This window comes from Bos taurus, chromosome 1 (genome assembly GCF_002263795.3).
Source record: "Bos taurus isolate L1 Dominette 01449 registration number 42190680 breed Hereford chromosome 1, ARS-UCD2.0, whole genome shotgun sequence".
Lineage (NCBI taxonomy): Eukaryota > Metazoa > Chordata > Mammalia > Artiodactyla > Bovidae > Bos > Bos taurus.
In genome coordinates, this window is record NC_037328.1 from 118,884,956 (window position 1) to 118,909,601 (window position 24,646).

The 24,646-nt window shown below is 40.4% G+C and overlaps 1 protein-coding gene across 1 annotated transcript in view; it reads left to right on the forward strand.

The window, feature by feature from the left end:
* Positions 1 to 14,975: 14,975 nt before the first annotated feature.
* CPHL1 (ceruloplasmin and hephaestin like 1) overlaps positions 14,976 to 24,646 on the forward strand; it is a 44,013-nt gene continuing 34,342 nt past the window's right edge. Inside the window, exons 1-6 of the mRNA XM_059889888.1 lie at positions 14,976 to 15,048; positions 16,475 to 16,580; positions 17,628 to 17,878; positions 19,553 to 19,765; positions 20,257 to 20,427; positions 21,707 to 21,949. Coding sequence (XP_059745871.1) covers positions 14,976 to 15,048; positions 16,475 to 16,580; positions 17,628 to 17,878; positions 19,553 to 19,765; positions 20,257 to 20,427; positions 21,707 to 21,949 — 1,057 coding nt within the window. The remainder of the gene's footprint in view (positions 15,049 to 16,474; positions 16,581 to 17,627; positions 17,879 to 19,552; positions 19,766 to 20,256; positions 20,428 to 21,706; positions 21,950 to 24,646) is intronic.

Here is a 24,646-nt window from a genome sequence, read left to right on the forward strand (position 1 = left end):
CACTTCTGTCACTTCCCCATTGCCTTTCTCCATTGACACTGTCAATGTTGCTCTACCAGCACCTACTCTATGCCAAAGCTGTGCAACAGTAACTAGCAGTCTGGAGAATGGCTCTTTCCTTGGTGCCTGTTCAACCTCTTGTTCATTGTTCAGTCACCCAGTCATGTCTGACTCTTTGAGACACCATGGAAATAGCTATAGCTCAACCTATAGCTTCTTTTAAAGAAGGTGCCCTGTCCACAGCCTTTGCTGAAGCTAATGAGCATCCTAAAGCAAGGCGTGTTGGATACCACATGATCCCCATGCCTGGGACCTAACTAACAGAACTGGGACCAGCACCCAAGTCATAGGCAACCTACTGTTACTCTAGTGGCAGATGATTTAGACTAAAGGCAAACACTGTCCAAATGAGATTGGTGGTTATTTTTCCTTGAAAATTTGAATTGCAAAACCAAAAATGAAGCAATGCAGACAATGCCATCAGGAAAATAATTAAAGATGAGGAAGGAAGCCAACATCAGAGAGCTTCTCTGATTACTTTATCATGCCCACAAGCTCGTCATATCCAGCAGTCTTGTTTTTCAGGTCTCTGAAAGACTCCTCTTAGAAGTGAACTTCTAGCAGGTCAGCACCACCAGATTTGTCAGTAAGACTCTCTCAGTCATGTTTAGATTCAGTATGGTACCACACATTGAGCGGACAGTGAGTTGATGTCAGCTGAATGACTTCCTAATATTCCCAATTGGGAGTATTCTCTAACAACAAGAAAGAAGAAAGAAAGTAGAAAGTGTTTGTTGCTCAGTCGTGTCCAACCCTTTGCGACCCATGGACTGTAGCCCACCAGGTTCCTCTGTCCATGGGATTTTCCAGGCAAGAATACTGGAGTGGATTGCCATTTCCTCCTCTAGGAGATCTTCCCAACCCAGGGATCAAACCCATATCTCCTGTGTCTCCTGCATTGCAGGCAGATTCTTTACCCACTGAGCCATCAGGTAATCCACAAGAAGGGCACAGTCAGTACAGTATTCTATCAGTAAACCAAATATTAACCAGCCATCCAAATTTTTTTTTTTATATTTAAAGAGTATATGCTAGGAATTCCCTAGTGGTCCAGTGGCTAGGACTCCACAGTTTCACTGCCTAGCCCGAGTTCAACCCCTGGTCAGAGAACTAAGATCCCACAAGCCAGGCAGTATGGCCAAAAACAAGTATATCCTGATGATGCAATTTTAAGTAAAACATCTGTATACAAATCTCTCTATGCAGTTTGAACCCAAATTTTCAAGTCACCACGTAACTACATGTGGACATGTACAAACATTCAGACACATAGAAAAAATACTTAAATGTTAATAATTAATAATTATCACCTAATGACAAGAATATGGGTTGTATTTCTTTTCTTCATATTGCTCATTACTTGAAGAATTAGAAAAAATAAATGTCATTTAAAAAACAACTGTCCTCTAATCCTTTCTGAAAAATCCATTTGAGGACCTTAAAATAGGAAAGAACTGGACATGAAACTGTGTATGATAACCTTTTTCTTACACTTTTAAGAAGGGACCTATTTCATTTTTTAAGTCTCAGGTTGAGTATTGCCAATTAATCCTAATGGGGAATGATTTCTATTTTGTTCATTTATGCTCTTATATTTATTATCTCTCTCTTATTTTCCTTGCTTCTTTCTCATTGTACTTTCTCTGACTTAAATTGAAAGCCTAGTTTATTAATTTTAATTTTTCTTCTTTTTTTAAGCATGTAAGCATGTAAGTGGTCCCAGGACTTCCCTGATGATCCAGTGGTTAGGAATTCACCTGCCAAAGCAGAGGAAATGGATTCAGTTCCTGGTCCAGGAAGATTTTGTAAGGCAACTAAGCCCATGAGCCCCAGTTATTGAGCCTGTATGCTACAACTACTGGAGCCCACATGCTTTAGAGCCCGTGGTCTGCAATGAGAGGCCACTGCAGTGAAAAACCTGCATACTGCAACTAGAGAGTAAGCTCTACTCGCCACAACTAGAGAAAGCCTGTGTACAGTAACAAAGACCCAGCACAGTCAAAAATAAGTTAAAAAAAAAAAGACTATAGTGGTCTCCTCTTATCTGCAGGAGATACACTCCAAGGCTGCCACTGGATGCCTGACACCATGGGTAATACTGAACCCTATACATCCTAACTTTTTTTCCTGCACCTATAAACCAACGATAGTTTAATTCACAAATTACACACAGTAAAAAATAAATAAATAAATAACAGCAATACCTAATAATAAAGTAGAACAATTATAACCGCATGTTGTAATAAAAGTTTGTGAATGTGATCTCTCTCAAAATACCTTACTGAAGTGTACTTACCTTTCTACTGCTGCTGCTTATGAGACAATAAAATGACCACGTGATGCGATAAGGTGAATGATGAAGGGATTGTGACTTAGAGTTAGGCTACTACTAATCTTCTGACAGAGGATCATCTGTTTCCAGTTATCTGGATCATTGAGCCATGATAATATCAATAATGATCAGATGTGGGGAGTGGATGATGTCAATGGTTGGGGATCTCGAGCAGGACAGAGTAGGACCACATAAGATTTCATCACACTGCTCAGAAGGCATGCAATTTAAAGCATATTTAATTAAATCTTTGAATTTTCCATTTAATATTTTCAGACCTCAGTTTAAAATGCAGAAGGTGAAACCATGGGCAAGGGTGGGACTAGTTTATTCATTTTTATTTAAGTACTACTTTGGCTGCATCTCACAAGCTTTGAAATGTTGTCTTTAACTTGTTATTAAGTTATAAATATTTTCTAATATTCTTTATAATTTCTTGCTCAAGCTATGAATGTACTTTAAAATTCCCAAATATATGAGTTTTTGTTATCTTTTGAGATTTCCACTTTATATGTATTTTGATCATAGAATGTGGCATATATGATTCTGATACTATGAACATTTTAAGGCTTGTTTTCTGGCTGAAATTTATAAGTGTTCTAATGTACTTAAATATTTTGTCTTCTTTAAAAACTGGGTATAGGATTCTATAAGTGTCCATCAGGTAAGCTGCTAATTTTGTTGTTCATATATTCAATATCTTTCCTTTTGTTTTCTTGATCTAGAGTTTCTATGAGGATTTAAATGAGTATTATATGTGTGTGTGTGTGTGTAGTAACTTTATCTATTATATATGTATGTTTATAGTATATAACATATGATATATTTATATATAAAACTATATCATATATATATATACATATATATAAATAATGGTGTCTGACACATGGATGAGATTGACAAGTGGCCTAAACATCGTGGTTTAAAGATGTACTCTGGAGTGAGATAGCTCAGATTCAAATCTGGGCTCTGCCTTATTTGCTGGGTGACCCTGGTCAAGTTTACTTAACCTCTCTGTGTGTCAGGTTCTGAATCTGTAAAACAGGAATAATAATAGAGTTGTTGCAAAGACTGAGTTAGTACATATAAAGCTCTTAGAACCATGGTGACTTAAACCTGAATCCAAGTGCAGTTAGAGAAGACTTGAAATTGTTGGACTTGGAAATGCCACAAAAACAGCAGAAGGGACAAAGAGTAGAAGGAAGTCATGTTAGAGAGTCATACGAACAGCACAGGGTGCAGGGTTTGGGGAGAGAATGCAGGTAAAGGTAAGAGAAGGTATTGCTAGGCTAGACAGAGTGCAGGAGAGACCAGCTTTTCTTGCCCACTCTGAGACTGTGAACATAAGAGCCATCGTACTCAGGTTCCTAAAACCCTAGCCTCTGGCCAATACACTTCCATCTCACTGAAAAACTGTAAGTTTAGTTCAGTTGCTCAGTCATGTCTGACTCTTTGTGACCCCAGGGACCGAAGCATGCCAAGGCTTCCCTGTCCATCACCAACTCTCAGAGCTTGCTCGAACTCAAATCCATTGAGTTGGCAATACCAACCATCTCATCTTCTGTCGTCCCCTTCTTCTCCTGCCTTCAATCTTTCCCAGCATCAGCATCTTTTCCAATGAGTCAGTTCTCATTAGGTGGCCAAAGTATTGGAGTTTCAGCTTCAGCATGAGTCTGTCCAATAAATATTCAGGACTGATTTCCTTTAGGATAGACTGGTTTGATCTCCTTGCAGTCCAAGGGACTCTCAAGAGTTTTCTCCAACACCATAGTTCAAAAGCATCGATTCTTTGGTGCTCAGCTTTCTTTATGGTCCAACTCTCACATCCAAACATGTGATAGCTTATGGTAAACAATGTCAGATTTGTGATCTCCAAAGAAGAAGATTTAGCTTCGGTACAAGGGACCAGGCTTGATCACTCAAGAGCTTTTGTGTAGCAGGGTTTTCTTAAAGTGAAAAAGGGACAGAATTAACTTCTGACATAGACATCAGAAGGGGGATAGAGAGTGCCCCTCTGCTAGTCTTTAGCCAGATGTTTTCTATCTGTTAGAAAGCTATTAATCAGATAAGAGAGATACCTCAAGGCTGATGGAGTTTCACCAGGCCCTTCTCCTACAATATCCATTTTTGAGATAGGATGGCATGAGGTTTGTCATCCCCCAGCCATAAAACAGTTGATATGAATACTGTTGTTGAGCTATTATCAGCCCAAGGTTTGAGAAAAGTTAAGTTCTGGTGGAACCAGGTGTTATTATGGTTCCACAGAACCAAGAATTTTAAGAGAAACACAGAAAACACAGAATTTTAAGAGACACTTGCAGCCTATTTCCTCCATTTTGGAGACCCTTGGCTTTCCTGCCCGTTACCCACCTCATGTGACTACTAGAAAAACCATAGCTTTAACTAGACAGAATTTTGTTGGCAAAACAACAAAATTTTTTTTGTAACGTCTCAGCTTTTTAATATGATGTCTAGATTGGTCATAGCTTTTCTTCCAAGGAGCAAGCATCTTTTAATTTCATGGCTGCAGTCACCATCTGCAGTGATTTTGGAGCTCAAGAAAATTAAGTCTGTTACTGTTTCCCCTGTTTCCCCATCTATTTGCCATGAGTGATGGGACCAGATGCCAAATCTTAGTTTTCTAAATGTTGAGTTTTAAGCCAGCCTTTTCACTCTCCTCTTTCACTTTCATCAAGAGGCTCTTTAGTTCTTTGCTTTCTGCCATAAGGATGGTGTCATCTGTGTATCTGAGGTTATTGATATTTCTCCTGGCAACCTTGATTCCAGCTTGTGCTTCATCCAGCCTGACATTTTGCATGATATACTCTGCAAATAAGTTAAATAAGCAGGGTGACAATATACAACTTTGACCTACTCCTTTCCCAATTTGGAACCAGTCTGTTGTTCCATGTCCAATTCTAACTGTTGCTTCTTGACCTGCATACAGATTCCTCTGGAGGCAGGTAAGGTGGTTTGGTATTCCCATCTCTTGAAGAATTTTCCACAGTTTGTTGTGATCTACACAGTCAAAGGCTTTGGGGTAGTCAATAAAGTAGAAGTAGATGTTTTACTGGAACTCTCTTGCTTTTTTGATGTCCAACAAATGTTGGCAATTTTATCTCTGGTTCCTCTGCCTTTTCTAAATCCAACTTGAACATCTGGAAGGTCACAGTTCACATACTGTTGAAGCCTCACATGGAAAATTTTGAGCATTACTTTGCTAGCATGTGAGATGAGTACAATTGTGCGGTAGTTTGAACATTCTTGGCATTGCCTTTCTTTGGGATTGGAATGAAAACTGACCTTTTTCACTCCTGTGGTCACTGCTGAATTTTCCAAATTTGGTGGCATATTGAGTGCAGCACTTTCACAGCATCATCTTTTAGGATTTGAAATAGCTCAACTGGAATTCCATCACCTCCACTAGCTTTGTTTCTAGTGATGCTTCCTAAGGCTCACTTGACTTTGCATCCCAGGATGGCTGGCTCTAGGTGAGTGATCACACCATCGTGGTTATATGGATCATGAAGATGTTTTTTGTACAGTTCTTCTGTGTATTCTTGCCACCTCTTCTTAATATCTTCTGCTTCTGTTAGGTCCATACCATTTCTGTCCTTTATTGTGCCCATCTTTGCATGAAGTGTTCCCTTGGTAACTCTAATTTTCTTGAAAAGATCTCTAGTCTTTCCCATTCTGTTGTTTTCCTCTATTTCTTTGCACCGATCACTGAGGAAGGCTTTCTTATCCATCCTTGTTATTCTTTGGAACTCTGCGTTCAAATGGATATGTCTTTCCTTTTCTCCTTTGCCTTTAGTGTCTCTTCTTTTCTCAGCTATCTGTAAGCCCTCCTCAGACAACCATTTTGCCTTTTTGCATTTCTTTTTCTTGGGGATGGTCTTGATACTGCCTCCTGTACGATGTCACCAACCTCTGTCTATAGTTCTTCAGGCACTCTATCAGCTCTAATCCCTTGAATCTATTTGACACTTTTACTCTATAGTCATAAGGGATTTAATTTAGGTCATACCTAAATGGTCTAGTGGTTTTCCCTACTTTCTTCGATTTAAGTCTGAATTTGGCAATAAGGTAAGCCATAGTCAGCTCCCAGTCTTGTTTTTGCTGACTATATAGAGCTTCTCCATCTTTGGCTGCAAAGAATATAATCAATCTAATTTTTGTATTGACCATCTGTAGAGGACATCTTCTACAAGATGGCAGAGTAGAAGGACGTGTGCACATCTTCTCCTGTAAGAACTCCAAAATTACAACTCACTGCTAAAAAACCATCCACAGGAGAATGTTGTATCCCACCAAGAAAAGATACCCCACGTCCAAGGACAAAGGAGAAGCCCCAGCAAGATGGTAGGAGGGGTGAAATCGTGTTTAGAATCAAACCCCATACCCACCAGAGACATTCGGAGGGCTCAAAGAAAACCTTGTGCACACCAGGAGACCCCACAGAGACTGAGCCAGACTTGCCTTTGAGTGTTTGAGTGTCATCAGTGGCCTGCCACAGGGGCAGGGGCTCTGGGTGCAGCAGACCTGGGTGTGGCATAAGTCCTTTTGGAGGAGGTCACCATTAACCCCACCATTGAGCTGCCAGAACTTACACAGGACTGGGGAAACAGACTCTTGGAGGACACAAACAAAACCTTGTGCATATCAGGACCCAGGAGAAAAGAGCAATGACCCCACAAAAGACTGACCCAGACTTGCCTGTGAGTGTCCAGGAGTCTCCAGCAGAGGCATGGGTTGGTGGTGACCTGCTGCAGGGTCAGGGGCAACTAAATGTGACAGTGGATAAATGGGACTTTTTGAAGGAGGTTGCCAGTGTCTTCATTCAGTTCAGTTCAGTTCAGTCGCTCCGTCTTGTCCGACTCTTTGTGACTCCATGAACTGCAGCATGCCAGGCCTCTCTGTCCATCACCAACTCCCGGAGTCCACCCAAACCCATGTCCATCAAGTCAGTGATGCCATCCAACCATCTCGTCCTCTGTCATCCCCTTCTCCTCCTGCCCCCAATCTTTCCCAACATCAGGGTCTTTTCAAATGAGTCAGCTCTTCATATCAGGTGGCCAAAGGATTGGAGTTTCAGCTTCAACATCAGTCCTTCCAATGAACACCCAGGACTGATCTCCTTTAGCATGGACTGGTTGGATCTCCTTGCAGTCCAAGGGACTCTCAAGAGTCTTCTCCAACACCACAGTTCAAAAGCATCCATTCTTCAGTGCTCAGCTTTCTTTATAGTCCAACTCTCACATCCATACATGACCACTGGAAAAACCAAAGCCTTGACTAGAAGGACCTTTGTTGGCAAAGTAATGTCTCTGGTTTTTAATATGCTGTCTAGGTTGGTCATAACTATCCTTCCAAGGAGTAAGCATCTTTTAATTTCATGGCTTCAGTCACCATCTGCAGTGATTTGGGAGCCCCAAAAAATAAAGTCTGACACTGTTTCCCCATCTATTTGCCATGAAGTGATGGGACCGGATGCCACGATCTTAGTTTTCTGAATGTTGAGCTTTAAGCCAACTTTTTCACTCTCTTCTTTCACTTTCATCAAGAGGCTCTTTAGTTCTTCACTTTCTGCCATAAGGGTGATTGTCTTCATTACCTCCACCATAGTTTGTCTCAGGGCAAACAACAGGGAGGGAACACAGCCTCACCCATCAACAGAATATTGGATTAAAGATTTACTGAGAATGGCCCCACTCACCAGAACAAGACCCAGTTTCCCTGGCAGTCAGTCTCTCCTATCAGGAAGCTTCCATAAGCCTCTTATCCTTATCAGAGGGCAGACAGAAGACAACCACAATCACAGAAAACAAATCAGACTGATCACATGGACCACAACCTTGTCTAACTCAATGACACTATGAGACATGCTGCGTAGGGCCATCTAAGATGGACAGGTCATGGTGGAGAGTTCTGACAAAATGTGGTCCATTGGAGAAGGGAATGGCAAACCACTTCAGTATTCTTGCCTTGAGAACCCCATAAACAGTATGAAAAGGCAAAAAGATATAATACTGAAAGATGAGTTCCCCAGGTCAGTAGGTGCCAATATGCTACTGGAGAAGAGTGGAGAAATAACTCCAGAAAGAATGAAGAGATGGAGCCAAAGAAAAATAATGCCTAGTTGCAGATGTGACTGGTGATGGAAGTAAGGTCCAACGCTGTAAAAAACAATATTGCATAGGAAGCTGGAATGTTAGGTCCATGAATCAAGGCAAGCTGGAAGTGGTCGAACAGGAGATGGCAAGAGTGAGCATCGACATTTTAGGAATCAGTAAACTAAAATGGTCTGGAATGGGTGAATTTAACTAAGACAACCATTATATCTAGTACTGTGGGCAAGAATCCCTTAGAAGAAATGGAGTAGCCATCATAGGCAACAAAGGAGTCTGAAATGCAGTACTTGGATGCAATGTCAAAAGTGACAGGATGATCTCTGTTCGTTTCCAAGGCAAACCATTCAATATCACAGTAATCCAAGTCTCTGCCTTGACCAGTAACACTGCAGAAGCTGAAGTTAAATGGTTCTATGAAGACCTACAAGACCTTCCAGAACTAACACCCCAAAAAGATGTTCTTGTCATTATAGGGGACTGGAATGCAAAAGTAGGAAGTCAAGAGATACCTGGAGTAACAGGCAAATTTGGCCTTGGAGTACAAAATGAAGTAGGGCAAAGGCTAACAGAGTTTTGCCAAGAGAACACAATGGTCATAGTAAAATACCCTCTTCCAACAACACAAGAATAACGATAAGGAGTAGAGGCAATTCAAGTTTAGTATTATGAAAACACTATTTATATTCAGCAAGACTCCAGCCAGTTCTGCTTCCTGCTTTGTGAGATGAAAATGGGAATTAGGGACAAGATTCCAGTCTTGGCAGGAAACCTAAGCAAAGAGTCAAGCTTGAGGGTGTGTAATGGGGCAGGTGGGGAGGTTTGGTAAACCTGGCCACCCAAGTAAGAGCCAACCCATGCCTGACCCAAGGAACACAAGCAATTCAAAATAAAAGACTTTTATGGGTTAATATGAAAACACACACATGCATACAAGTGCACACGTGCAGACACACATATAATTTCATTCCTGCCTAATATTACATTAGATTTACAATAAAGAGGTTTTTTTTTTTTTTTTAAAAAAAAGACATAAGCCAACAAATATGGGGAAATTATGGGAGGAGACAACAGCAATAAAATTTTGGAAGCTATGAAGCATACTGATGAGATGTAACTGAAAAAACAACTCAAAAAACATGAAAATCCTGAGCTATCACTGGGGAAACTGAGAAAACCTGACTTATATCTTGAAATCTTCAAAATACTCCCAAGTGGATAGCACCAGATTCCTCTGAAACTGAGAGTAGAGGAAGACCTCTAAAACAAGAAGGTTTGGGTGCCTCCCTATGTCCCCTCTGCTCCCCAAGCCACTGGGAAGGGGCAGACATCTTAAAGTATATTCTCTGGAAATGGTCAAACAGAGGGTCTCTGAACTGGAGAACCAGGTTCACCCGAGATAGGGCTACTACACCAAAATCAGAGATTAAGGGACTGGTACATCCTTAATGATGACTATGAAGGCACACCCATCTCCAAGCCCTCTCATCCCACTAAGATCTTAGAACAGCAGCCATTATTTTGCTTTCCAAGCTGGAGTCTCTTTCCCAGGAGTCTGGCCAGTACAAGAGGAAAATATAGATACTTACTGTGATAGACTGAGTAAGTGAAAAGCGAAAGTGTTAGTCGTTCAATTATATCCAGTTCTTTGCCACCCCTTGGACTGTAGCCCACCAAGCTTTTCTGCCATTTCCTTCTCCAATGCATCAAAGTGAAAAGTGAAAGTGAAGTCGCTCAGTTGTGTCTGACTCTTAGCGACCCCATGGACTGCAGCCTACCAGGCTCCTCCGTCCACGGGATTTTCCAGGCAAGAGTACTGGAGTGGGGTGCCATTGGTAGTGTTTAAAGTTAAATGAAGAATAAACTCGAATATAAAAGCTCTGATTTTGCCCTGTAGGTATGATGACTTCAATGTGCAAGATAAGTTTAATACTAGTGAAAACAACTTTAAAAAATTTCCCCTAGCATTTGTCAGGCCATACTTTGTAATTGATTTCAGCTATGTATATGGAATAGCTTAGACTGAAATGCCAGGTATATGTATTGACTTCAGTGTATGACCCTTAATTACTAAGCTATGAAATTAAAACTGTATTTAACTGACAGTCAGACAAAGAACTTAATTTGTAGAGAAGTGTTCGTCTGTATAGTTGTATTAAGTGGGATTCATTATAATGCTTCTGCATTTATTCTATTGCCTTAACTGTTACCTGAAGATGGCCTGCTGTATAATTTAATTTAGCCTGTGGTATCAGTGATAGAGATGATACCTTTCTAAAGAAGGGGTTTATCATAATATGCTGCTTCTTGAGGGCTTGCACTTGTAGAGTTGCATTCCCTTCTGCTGTGCCATCTTTTATTAATATATATAACTATTGGTCCTGGTTACTTCCCCCCGACCTCTTCTCTTTGGACCACAGTAAGCCTTAGAGTAGTGACTTCTGGAACAGGGAAACTTAGAGGTTAGAGTGATGAGAACTTTACATGGAGAAGTAATTTGCATATATGGGATAGGAAGGTGTTTTTGTAGGTATGTTACAGGCTTACTTTAAACCATTTAACTTATGCTCCAGAGTAACTGTAACTTAATGTTGATAGTATAGAAAATTATGATGAATAGCTTTAATTGTATGTTTAAAGTCATATGTTCACAAGCTTAAATATGGTATCAAAATTTAAGCAATTCTTGAAATTTATGAATGTTTCTTTAATATACTGATTACAAAGCAAAAAAAAAAAAAAGTTTCACTGAAAGTCTTGGGAAATTCTAGTTCAAGGAAACCCCCAAGTACAGCATCCAGAGATTCACAATAATATTGAGATCTTGATCTCATATTCTCCAAAATTTGTCTGTGTAACCCAGATCTAGTCCTATAGTTCTCTCCATGTTGCTTCAGATATTTGAGCTCTGGTGGTAGTAGAGTTTATAACTTGTCACTCTAGACACTAGGGTTTATATATTTGAGCAATGCTCTTCCCCCAAGGCTCAGTGGGTAAAGAATCTGCCTGCAATGCAGGAGACACAGGAGACATGGGTTCTATCCCTGAGTTGAGAAGATCCTCTGGAGAAGGAAACAGCAACCCACTCCAGTAGTCTTGCTTGAAAAATCCCATGGACGGAGGAACCTGGCGGGTCTTCATTCCATGGGGTCGCACAGAGTCAGACACGACTGAAGCAACTAAATCCACACAGAGACACGTTTGGAGAAATTTATTTTTGTCTGTAGACCAACTTGGAGGCCTGAGAGCTTCAGAAAGCAACTTCTGAACTCTCCCTCCACCCTTTTATCTTCATGAGACTCTGGTTTTCCACTTGCAGAACCACAGCATCTAACGTAGGGCACAGCAGAAGGTACTCACTGAAGTTGGAGATCTTTAAGGCTGGGAGCTGAGTTTTTTTTCCTGCAGATGAAGAATACAGAAACCTACTCATTGAATACTACTGAGTTCTCTTGGCCTTGGGGTACATAAAGTTATTATCAAAAGATCCAGGGGAGGGAAAAAAAACAAAACTAGAAATAAGCCTGGGAAATAAGCAAGATAGGACCCTCTGCCCTGGGTTACAGGATTAAGGCTTGCATTAAGTGATTTAAGAGGGTGTGGAAGGAAACAAGGCCTTGCTCTGGATTGAATGCAGTAAAGAAGTAGGGATAATTCTACCATTGGATGTCTTCATAAATCTTGTCTATGAGGCAAGAGGGTTAAAACCAAAGGTGTAGTTGGTAAAGAGGTAGCCTTCAGTTCTGGCCAGAATAAGGGAATGCTTGGTTACTGTAAAGGTTTGGACAATGTTCATGCTCCCTCGTGTGTGTTCAGACATGATTATGGAATGGTCCTGTTTTCATCTTGATCTGTCCTGGTCACCAGTGGTGTTGTCTGATATTGGTGCTCTAGAAATTACGTCCAACAGAACACCAGGCCTACCTGTGAATGCCAGGCCAATTCTGGATGTCAGGGGCTGCTTTTCTCTTTCTCATCAGCCCTCCATATCTTACCTCTATGCCCTTCTATGCCTTGTTTTGTGGACATCTGGTCCTTCATGGAGTCTAGAACATATTGTGAAAGCTTGCAATTTCTATAGTCTTAACCCAAAAAGGACACAGGGATTTATCTCAAATGCACCCATTTGTCCTGGCTCCTAGCTCTTCTACTTATAGAATTTCCTCTAATATCAATATCCTACTTGATAGTTTGCTACAGAGTAATCTAGATTACAAGGCAGAACATTTAGTAGTAAAACCATCCACCAGCCTTTAAGGCCTTCATTTAAATTTTAGCTTTAATATCGAGTTGGCCAAAAAGTTTGTTCAGAAACATCTTATGGAAAAACCCAAATGAGCTTTTTGGCTAACCCAAAACCTACTTGCTTTGGAAAGTTGTTTAAAGCACTCAAGTTTCAGTTTCCTCCTCTAGAAAAACACCTTAGTAAACTTCCCTTTCCGGATTGGCCGACACAATTAGAACCAGTGTTTAGAAGGCAGCTAAGGAAAATCTGATGGCCGTTTCAACAAATAGTAATTATTGGTAAATGTAATAGAAAAAATAGAAATGGGTATGAAAGTTGCTGGCACATTCCTCTTGTTTTTAAACTCCTCATCTTGTCCCCACACCATTTATATTCCATTTGTTTGCCTTGTTGGAAGATATGGTTAGCATCATACATTCTGAGCAAAACTTAACATTTGTTGATATTAATAATACAGAAGTATGTGAAAGTGAAAGTCACTCAGTTGTGTCAGACTCTTTGAGACCCCATGGACTTAAATAGTCCATGGAATTCTCCAGGCCAGAATATTGGAGTGGGTAGCCTTTCCCTTCCCCAGGAGATCTTCCCACCCCAGGGATTGAACCCAGGTCTCCCGCATTGCAGGCAGATTCTTTACCAGCTGAGCCACAAGGGAAGCCCAAGAATACTGGAGTGGGTAGCCTATCCCTTCTCCAGCAGGTCTTCCCAACCCAGGAATTGAGCTGGGGTCTTCTGCATTGCAGGCAGATTCCTTACCAACTGAGCTAAATTATGAGGACAAGTAAGGTCACTTGAAATAAACATTTGACTTGGAATCCAGTGATTTATATTTGAATCCTGGCTCCATAACTGGGGAGTTTACATCCTGCAACTACATACCTGAACTTTTGAGCTGTCCATACCTCAAGTGTGAAACAAGTATGAGGGGTGGAAGTTAGGGGACAGTGTTTTGAAGATTACATTGGGTAATTTTTTTTTTCTGTAAGGTATTTTAAATATTGTAAAGCTTTTTACAAACATAAAGTTCCATTATCATTGGGTCTTTATGCATAGTTTTGTGTGCTCAGTTTATTTCTTTAACTTATTTTCAGCTATGAAAGAGGAAAACCAGAGGAGAATTCAAATTCTATCCAAGGTGTTTGTGCTCACATGTTGGGACAAAATTCAGTGAAGCTTCTCTAAATCAGTCACATTATGTTCCTGGGCTACCAACCAAGAATATAGTCAAATAATGATGACTAACATCAAATCCTGCTGTGCCAAAAAACTGACCTACTGAGGGCTAAGCAGGAAGAGAAGGACAGGACTGCAAACATAATTTGCCTATGGGTGCGTGTGTGCTAAGTCACTTCAGTCACGTCTGACTCTCTGTGACCCTGTGGACTATAGCCAGCCAGGCTCCTCAGTCTACGGGATTCTCCAGGCAAGAATACTGCCATGCTCACCTCCAGAGGATCTTCCCGACCCAGGGATTGAACCTGCATCTCTTATTGGCAGGTGGGTTCTTTACTACTAGCTCCACCTGGGAAGCCAAATTTCCCTATGGATGCTGCTGCTGCTGCTAAGTCGCTTCAGTTGTGTCCGACTCTGTGCGACCCCATAGACAGCAGCCCAGCAGGCTCCCCCGTCCCTAGGATTCTCCAGGCAAGAACACTGGAGTGGGTTGCCATTTCCTTCTCCAATGCATGAAAGTGAAAAGTGAAAGTGAAGTCACTCAGCTGTGTCTGACTCTTAGCGACCCCATGGACTGCAGCCTACCAGGCTCCTCCGTCCATGGGATTTTCCAGGTGAGAGTACTAGAGTGGGTTGCCATTGCCTTCTCCCTCTATGGATGAGCCATAAAGTATATTACCCAAGACAAAGTGTTCCCCACCCCAACTCCCAAAATGGAAGTCAGTTCTAGTCATTTGTTGAGAAGAAAACAAAGAAACAATGGACATTTACTAACATCATTTTCATTGTCTCAGGGGAGGATGCTAAGTTTCTTTAAATGCGTACACTGTGTCAGGCTGGAAGAGGAGTCCTGAAATTTAATTATTATAACCTTCATATTACAAGTAGGAAAGGATGGGAGTTCAGAAGGAGTGTGCACCTCATTCCCAATCACACATCTAGTAAACGGCAGAGTGGGAACTGGAGATAGATCTGTTTGAAGTGATGTCTTTGAACTTACTGGGGTAACTTACTGAGGGAAAAATATGCCAGCTCAATGGCTCTTCTATTATCTACATTCCAGACTAAAATTAATGTGCCTAAAAGAAAGAGAAAAGAAGTAATAGAAGGTAAAAGAACATCTGAAAGTCCTTTTAAGGGCATCTTGCCCCCTGCCTGATAGGTGGCCCCTTCTATGGCAACTAGTCTAAGACACAGTGGCAGGGAAGATTGTAAGGTTTTTCCATACACAGAGGAATATGCATGACTGCGGCATCCAACTGCTCCAACCAAGTTGGATCTCCTTACTGAGGCCAGAGAGCCCATCCCTAGCTCCTCTTTCATGAAACCCATCATCCATGACCTGGGTCCTCCCCCAACCCTGTTCAGCTGCTTCCCAAAGGGTGCTTGCTCTCCTGGGGCTGATTTCTCCACCCACCATGGTTCCTCCAGGCCTAGCTTTTCTGAATTTCTTCTAGTATCTGCTGGTGACATATAAATCTCCCAAAGCAGTGGTCTGTTTTCCTAGTTTCCTCTTAAAGCTAACCAGAGCACTCACAAATGTGAAAAACTTAGTAATATGACAGCCTAGATGTCTTAGCCTTTGTAGAATTTAGTAATTGTTGCTTATAAGGAAGATACTTATATTTTCATTATTTTTCAATGAAAAAAGGATTAAAAATTGCAAATATTTTGTTGATTTTTAAAATCAAGTAATATGGAAATGTACTCTTCTCATAAAAAACATTTTTAATATAATAATCCTTTCTCTTCCTCTCAGAGCTGTATTTAGTTTATTATGTCCTTAAGTATGCATATTTATCTATATAAACAGCCAGAAAAAAATACTTTGATCTTGTGTATTATTAAAAAATAAATGAGGGGCTTCTGCACCCATGCAGAACAGCAGTTACTTCACCATTTTCTTACCTCCAATCACCTTTCCCCACGCCTCAGACCACTCTGCTTCTTTAACTCATAGGTATCCCAGCTTTGAGGAGACAGATGTGAGACCTGTTCTCCTCTTTGTGTAAAAATCTTTTCTTTGCCACAAACCTTGGCATCTCTGTGTTTGACTTGCTGCCCATTGGACAAATAAACCTGATTCAGTAACACAGTAAATTGAGAAAGAGAGGTATATCTGTAGACTAGACTAAACTGGAGGTGATTCCTATCATGCAGAAATAGGTAACAATCTTGAGGGGCTAATGAATAATCTGTGTAGCCCATCTACTCAGTAATTCAAGCAAGCTCTTAATTGGTAAGGTGTACGGGGTCAAGAACCGGCATTCTCTATGTGTTGTGCAACATTTCACCTGAGCTGACTCGCGAAAACTAAATGCATTTGAAATGGAAATGACATATATGTAGACGTAGCACTTGATGAACTCTTATGCAACTCTGACTTATGTAAACAAACATAAATAAATAAATAAAGGAAGACTATGTGGATTATAAAAGGAAGGGAAACATAACTCAGTTAGCCTCTCCAGGTGCAAGGTTTGAAAATGAAGATCCTTTTTTCACTGACCTATCTGGTTTTTATTAGTTCTCTAGGTTGGACAATAGATAGGCACTATTACATAGGCATTGAAGAAACTACTTGGAACTATGCTCCTACTGGTAAAAACATGCTCAATGGAATGCCTTTTTCGGACGATCAGTAAGTGATACCTTCGCGTTGAAAAATTTGCTATCAGACACAAATGTTGGTAATTGTTATACACTGATAAAATGCTGCTGAAGAAGTTTCCATGATAGACTCTTTAAGGGCACATTTTGCTATTAGAACTGCTTGCTTTGAGTTTTTTAGTATAAGCGTAACATGGAAGCCAGCTATTAATATAAATCAGAAATTGCTCCTTCCTGGGATTCCTGCCACTCTTGCCTTCACGATACATATTTCAGGGATCATCTCTAATCCTGTATTTATCATCAATTTTGTATAAGTGGTTGTTGTTGCGGTTGTTCAGTCATGTTTGACTCTTTGTGACCCCATGGACTGCAGCACACCAGGCCTCTCTGTCCCTCATCACCTCCTGAAGTTGACCCAAGTTCATGTCCATTGCATTGGTGATGCCATCCAACTGTCTCATGCTCTGATGCCCTCTTCTTTTGCCTTCAGTCTTTCCCGCATCAGAGATGAGTATGAATGGTACTCAAGAGCTGAAACAACGCTTTTCCTTCTGGTATGGAGTCTATGGCAGAGATTGTAAAATTGCAGCTCTCTTCTTGATTTTTCTGTTCAGAAGATTGGGACAAAGAAATCTAAAGGTTATATGCAGGGCTTCTGATTCACTGTTTGTCTGCCAAAATGCCCCCAATTCTACCAACAAATCCCTGAATCATTGAAATGTGTAAAGAATCTTAAATTGTAACATTGATCTAATGTTTGAGAGCTAAAGTAACCTCGAAGTAGGGTCAGAAACCTTCCTCCATACATGGTTCAGTACAAAGAATTTCTAAGTCATTAGAACCGAAATGCCATGCCTATGACTTGATACATATGCATTTCGTCTCTTCACCAGACTTTCCAGGCTTCTCCTTGCCTATGGTATTGTTTCTGACTCATTCTAGATTTTCACCAGTGTCTGGGTTTTCTCTGCAGAATTAGACTGGAAAGATTCTTACTCCTAGTTTCAGCTGATTTGACATTGCTTTGTTTTCAGTCAAAATTTGTTAAAGTTCTTGCTTGTTTGTTTGTTTACAGAGAGTTTCAATCTGAAACATATCTCCAACCAAGCCGAGATAGGATAGGATCTGTTTATAAAAAGGCTTTGTATTTTGGGTACACGGATGATACATTTCAAACCACCATTGAAAAACCATCCTGGTTGGGATTTTTAGGTCCAATCATAAAAGCAGAGACTGGAGACCTCATTCATGTACATGTGAAAAATAATGCTTCCAGAAAGTACAGTTTCCATCCTCATGGACTCACCTACACTAAAGATAATGAAGGTAAGTGAGTTCCTGTTCCTTAGGTTCCTGAGTTTTTGTTAATGAAGAGTACAAACCTCAGGAAAAGCAAGGCAGTCATGAACTAAAGGAGTCGTTTGGGTGAATACAGATTTTTACTTCAGATGTCTCAAATTTTTATATCCCAGATTGTTCTTCAATTTCTCATTTGAAATTAATGAATGACAATCCCCCTCCCCCATTCAACTTCTGGGAAAGAAAACACACTTTTCTCTCATGTAAATAAATAAATACATAAGTTTGGAGGGTAGGAGACACTCATGAGCTAAGTGTTAAGTTGGCAGAACTACTGTCCTGCCATTTCATATCCATGTCCTGTCATCTCATTTTCTGGTGAATGAGGGTTAGCCTCTTAGAAAACATCAGTGTCAGGTGAAGTCACTATTTTCCAGACAGTATCTTCTCTCTTAAACATCCACACTCACAGCTGCTTGATGGTGTTGGGAAAAGGAAGGGAAGAGAATGCTAACACAAAATAGGGTTTTGTGTTCTACACGGAGCAGGTTGGTCTCAAAAGAGGATAAAGGACGAGAGGTTGGTCATGCTTCAAAGTCTCCTATTGAATGAGGGAATGTTATCCATACTTATTAGATTCCAGCCTCAAATGGTGGAGATCTGAGGCAAAATTCCAGGATAATAAAAAAGAAGAGGGCAAGGTCCCAGATTCAGAACAAAGGTAGTAGCTCAGGGTAATGTCGTCTATGCAGAAGACCACTTCCTGGCATCAGTGGGCAGCTTGTAGGTAACACAGATGCTCTTTTTTCTTTTTAAAAAACTTTTTATTTTGTGTTGGGGCATAGCCGGTTAACGTGTTGTGATAGTTTTAGGTGAACAGCGAAAGTACTCAGCCATATGTATACGTGTATCCGTCCTCCCCTAAATTCCCCTTCCATCCAGGCTGCCACATAATGTTGAGCAGAGGTCCCTGTGCTATGCACTGCATCCTTGTTAGTGATCCATTTTAAATATAGCAGTGTGTACAGTAATATGGATGCTCTTGATGCCCTCTGGAAGATGTAGTTCAGGTAAAGCCAGGTCATGGGGCTTACCAGGTGGCTCAATGGTAAAGAATCTGCCTGCCAAGCAGGAGACGTTGATCCCTGGGGTTGGATCCCTGGGTCAGGAAGATCCCCTGGAGGAGGAAATGGCAACCCACTCCAGTGTTCTTGCCTGAAAAATCCCATGAACAGAGGAGCCTGGCGGACTGCAGTCCATGGGGTAGCAAAGAGTTGGACTCGACTGAGCGGCTAAACAACAACAGTAGCTTGGATGCTCTTGATGCCCTCATTCCCAAATCTGATTTGCAATGAAGATGATACAGAGTGCAACTCAGGAACTTTCTGTATCTAAGACCTACACAGATGGTGCACAGTGAATATTTGTGGAATCTATTGATAAAGGTGATGATAGTTCATTCATAGGCTGCCTGATTCATTTCAATTTAAGTCTGGAAACTGGCCAAGCTGGGCATTCAGGTAGAAACCAACTAAGGGGAATCTAGGGAGACAGGAGGCAGGAGACAGGAAGGGGGAAACACAGACTTTCTAAAAATACAAATTAACACACTTTCATGGCTTAATGCAGAAAGCATGAGTCACGTTAAGAAAAATGTTGTCCACTGGTTGCTGTGACCACAGTGCAAGTTCCATTTTCTAGGCGCTCTCTATCCAGACAACACTACGGGCCTGCAAAAGGAAGACGACCATCTAGAGCCAGGGGCAGAATACACTTACACGTGGTTTGTAGAAGAAAATCAGGGGCCTGGTCCCAGTGACAGTAACTGCGTGACACGGATGTACCACTCCCATATAGACACTCTAAGAGATGTGTCTTCAGGACTTCTCGGACCAATTCTGACTTGTAAAAGAGGTAACATTTAAAAAATCTCACTGTAGCAAATAGAGCCAATTAGGATGTGTAGGGTCTGCCTCACTCTCCTAGTAGAATTTTGCTAAAAAACTCTCTTCCGGTCTTGACCTTGATTCTCCAATCAGAAAAGTAACGTTGCCATTTGGCCTCTGAGCACCAGATGGCGCGCTTGAGTCCAATGTCTCCATTCAAGTCCAATAGAGCAGGTTGGACACTAGCCAGTAGCCAAACCCAGTAATCTTCATCCTAGTCACCCTCACACAAAATTCCGCCACATTTCTCCTATAGAGAAGTGTTGAACCCACAGGGTGGGGGGAAATAGGGAGAAGAGAAACTGCCTGTTCCTTGCACGCTTAGTTCCTTAGGGTTCTGTCTATGGAGGTGAAAGGTTTACCTTTTATATTTTGAATATCAGAATCAGAATCACTAGGTTATTTCATAGCAAAAATAATTTTCGCAAAGAGTAAGTTTTGCCGTTGTTTTTGTTTTAGGAACCCTGGATGGAGATATGGAAAAATCTATCGATGAGTATTTCATTCTGGTGTTTTCTATAACTGATGAAAAACATAGCTGGTATATCGATGACAACATTCGTACATACACTGAAGCTGGTCAAGTTAATGCCAGTGATCCTGACTTCGAGGAGAGCAATGTCATGCGCTGTAAGATTATGAAGAAATTTCTCATTCCGTATATCCTATGGTTCTAACTTCTATGACTTTATTTTGTGATTTCCTTTCATTTAAGTTTGCTTTAATGAGTTTCTGTTTCCCAGTTCTTCATTCTGGGTCTGGCAGGCTATGTTTCAAGGAGTCGCAAAAAGTCAGACACGAACATGCCATTTTTGCTGTGAAAGAAAGTGAAAGTGAAAGTCCCTCAATCATGTCAGACTCTTTGCGAGCTCATGGACTATACAGTCCATGGAATTACTCCAGGCCAGAATACTGGAGTGTATAGCCTTTCCTTTCTCCAAGGAATCTTCCCAATCCAGGGATGAACCCAAGTCTCCTCCATTGTGGGCGGTTTCTTTACCCTCTGAGCCACAAGGGAAGCCCAAGAATACTGGAGTAGGTAGCCTATCCCTTCTCCAGCGGATCTTCCCAACCCAGGAATCCAACCGGGGTCTCCCACATTGCAGGCAGATTCCTTACCAGCTGAGCTATCAGGGAAGCTCAGTGTTGCTATGAAGGCATCTAGAAAATCCTGCCGGTTTCCAAAGTGTCATAGCAAGTGAAGTTAGATAGATGCATTTTTTTCCCTAACATCTGATATTGATAAAAATAGATGGTGACGACAGAGAGATGTAATTTTTTACATATTCATTTGGCTGTGTCAGATCTCAGTTGCAGCAGATGGGATCTTTTGTTGTGGTGCACGGGACTTGGTAGTTGTGGCACCAGGGTTTCATTGCTTCATGGCCTGTGGGATCTTAGTTTCTGACCAGGGACCAAACCCATGTCGCCTACATTGCAAGGTGGATTCTTAACCACTGGACTGCCAGGGAAGTCCCCAAATATTTAATTTTAGGGTAATAAAATATTATGGAAGAACAAAGACATAACTGAGCAGAACTTTTATGGAAATGTGCTTCTACACAGAACTTTTCAGAAAAGGTGCTCTTGTTATCTCAGCCACCCTCAGCTTTGTCTCCTTCTTCCACAGACTTAGCTTCTTTCTATTCTTTTCCCCTTTTCACTGCTTCCTGCCTTGCAGCTTACTTTTCTTCCTCTTGCCTTTAAATTTGTGTTGTCCTCAGTTTTAATCACAGATAATGTTTATAGCCTCCTTTTGGGGAGAAACAAACCGAATCCTGTTGCAGATTATGCATGAGAACAATGATGGCACTGCCAGATTCATGTGATAAGGAAATGCATAGAATATATACCATGTGGCCTTGAGGCAACATGCTTGCTTGAAAGGTTAATTTACTTCTGCTTTCAGCAATAAATGGATACTTGTATGCAAATCTACCTGATCTCACCATGTGTGCAGAAGACAGGGTCAAGTGGTATTTCATCAGCATGGGTAGCCTGTTGGACATACACCCCATCTACTTCCATGGACAAACTCTGATATCTCAGAATCATAGAAAAGACACCATTACCGTCTTCCCTGCCTCCATGCATGATGCCTTCATGGTGGCCAAAGGTGTTGGAGAGTGGCTGCTGGACTGTCGGATACACGGTAGGGATTTATTCCTTTTACATAATACAGGGTCAGGGGACTCCCATAACAAACGCCTCATCTTCCAAATGGGGAAAGATGTCACCATCAGGCAGGTGACAGGATTGCCTTTTGCAAAGTCAGTAATACAGTCAGAACCAGAACTCAGGTCTCTGACACTTTTAACTTTATGGTAATAAGCACTTTTAGTCATATAGGATTATTTTTGTTGCTGTTTTTATCAAAAAAAAGTATATATTTGTTATCCAGTGAGCCTTGAGTGTCTGACAGAGTTCATATAATTACTCTTCTATTTTAAATTGAGAAGACAACTTCCAAGAGGTTGAAACACTAATCCAAAACCCTGTGAGAGTCAGAAATTATATAGGTCCAAGTGTTATGTAAATTCTGAACCGGTACCCAGTAATGGTTTCCTGGTTTATTTCCCTCTTCAATCACACTTCATATTTAATAATAGAAAGGCCCATTATGAAATTACTGATCTTCTCTATTCTTAAATCTGACTAAACTCTGCATGCAATCATGTAAAATGTTTTGTATTATTTTTCAGTCAGAAAACACAATTGTTACTTGAACTGAAGAGTTTAACTTTTCTCCCTTTTTTACAAAAATGGGATTTACTTCTCTGATCAAAACCTTTCTTATTTCTAAGTCCAATACTTTGGTTAGCACCATACTTCAATTAATTATTTAAACAACTACACAAAAAAAAACAACAACAACAACTAAACAACACGTACTTATTGGGATTTCCCGTGTGCTGTGTCCCTCCTTCCCAGGGTTGTGAGAAAAGGGAGACCCACACACGGCTGTTGTAACTCAAGGACAGAATTTAATGATATTAATACAAAAGTTCTCACTTAGAAAGGAATAATGCTTTAAAATATGTTTTAAGGTTAAAATATGTTTTAAAGGTTAAAATGTACACCAGACCTACTTCTCCTCTTGACTTCATTTATAGATGTTGCCTTTAAGCCAGGTCTTTCCTCTTCAACTCTGCAGTAAAGATAGGGTCAACCTTGGACACAATGAAAAAAGCTTGGCTAGTGGACTACACAGCTTTCCCCTGTGTTTCTTCTCTTCCCATGGTGTAGTTTGGGGTGTTTTTTGGTTTGTCTGTTGTTTTGGCTTTTTTGTGTATGTTTTGTTTTTAGTAATTATAAGAATGCATGAATAGACTTGCTGGAAAGAAAGGAAGAAAGCAAAGAGGAAGGAGTGGAGGGAGGGGAGAATTTGGTGAAGGCAGCAGGCAGAAAGAGCGAAAGTCTAGTGTGGTATATGACAGCCACCTCTTAGGAGCTCCAGAGAGCTTCTAAGCTACTTATTAATTAAATAAGCCAGGTGATAAACTTGTGGTAGCTTCAAATTTGGCCACAGGAAAGTGCTTACACCACCAAAATTAGTGCACGCGCGCGCACACACACACACACACAATCAGATTTAGCATTCATCTTTGGAGAAATAGTTTAAGAATGTGCCATTAGTCCAACCCTACCCCACCACCATCCCAGTTCCTCTCCAGTGAATAATCCCTGTAAGCCATTTGTGTTTACACAAATGTGTATTTAGCTGTTTACTATGTATTTTCATACAATATACATGAACGCTTAGAAATAAAAATGCACAGGTACTGTTTTAAATAAGGAGATCACACCCCATATAATAGGTTTTATTTAACTATTAACTTTAAAAAAATAGGTTATTATTTGTATATAATAGGTTTTTCTATCTTCTGCTGCTTGCTTTCTTTACTCATCCTTATATCTCAAAATCTTTTCCATGACATTCCCTATACTTCTAAGCTACTCTTTTATTTTTTAAGTTTTATTTTTAAAATGTTTATCTTAAGTTGCTGTGTTACTTCTACTGTACAGCAAAGTGATTCAGCTATACATATACATACATATATATATATATATATATATATATATATCCCTTCTTTTTTGGATTCCCTTCCCATTTAGGTCACCACAGAGCACTGAGTAGAGTTCCCTGTGCTATACAGTAGGTTCTCATTAGTTATCTATTTTACACATAGTATCAATAGTGTATATATGTCAGTCCCAATCTTCCCTCTCCCCTCCTTTCCCATTTAGTATCCATAGGTTTGTCTAGCTTACTTTTCTAAATGGCTGTATAGTTTTCTGTGTTTGTTTGAGATGTAGGCTAATTTATTTAACCATTCCGCTATTGATAGATATCTAAATTGCTTTCACTTTCTTGGTTCACTGTGTGTGTATGTGTGTGTTAGTCGCTCAGTCATGTCCGACTCTTTGTGACCCCATGGACTGCAGCCTGCTAAGTTCCTCTGTCCATGGAATTCTGCAGGCAAGAATATGTCCATGGAATTCTCCAGGCAAGAATCTTTTCCATGACATTCCCAAAATAAAGCTACTCCTTTATTTTGTGTTTTATTTTTAAAAATTTTATTGTATAGTTTATTTACAATGTTGTGTTAATTTTTACTGTACAGCAAAGTGATTCAGCTATACATATACATATATGTATATCCCCTCTTTTTTGGATTTCTTTCCCATTTAAGTCACTAACAGTGTTATAGCTAGCCACTGTTTATTTGTATCTTTTTATGTATGTGCAAATTTTTATCTTGCCTAACCGAAAGAAGCGAAAGTTTTTAATGGAAGTGTTCTTAATTTTAAAAAAGGCTGCCTAATCATCTTCCAAAAAGTCTGTATG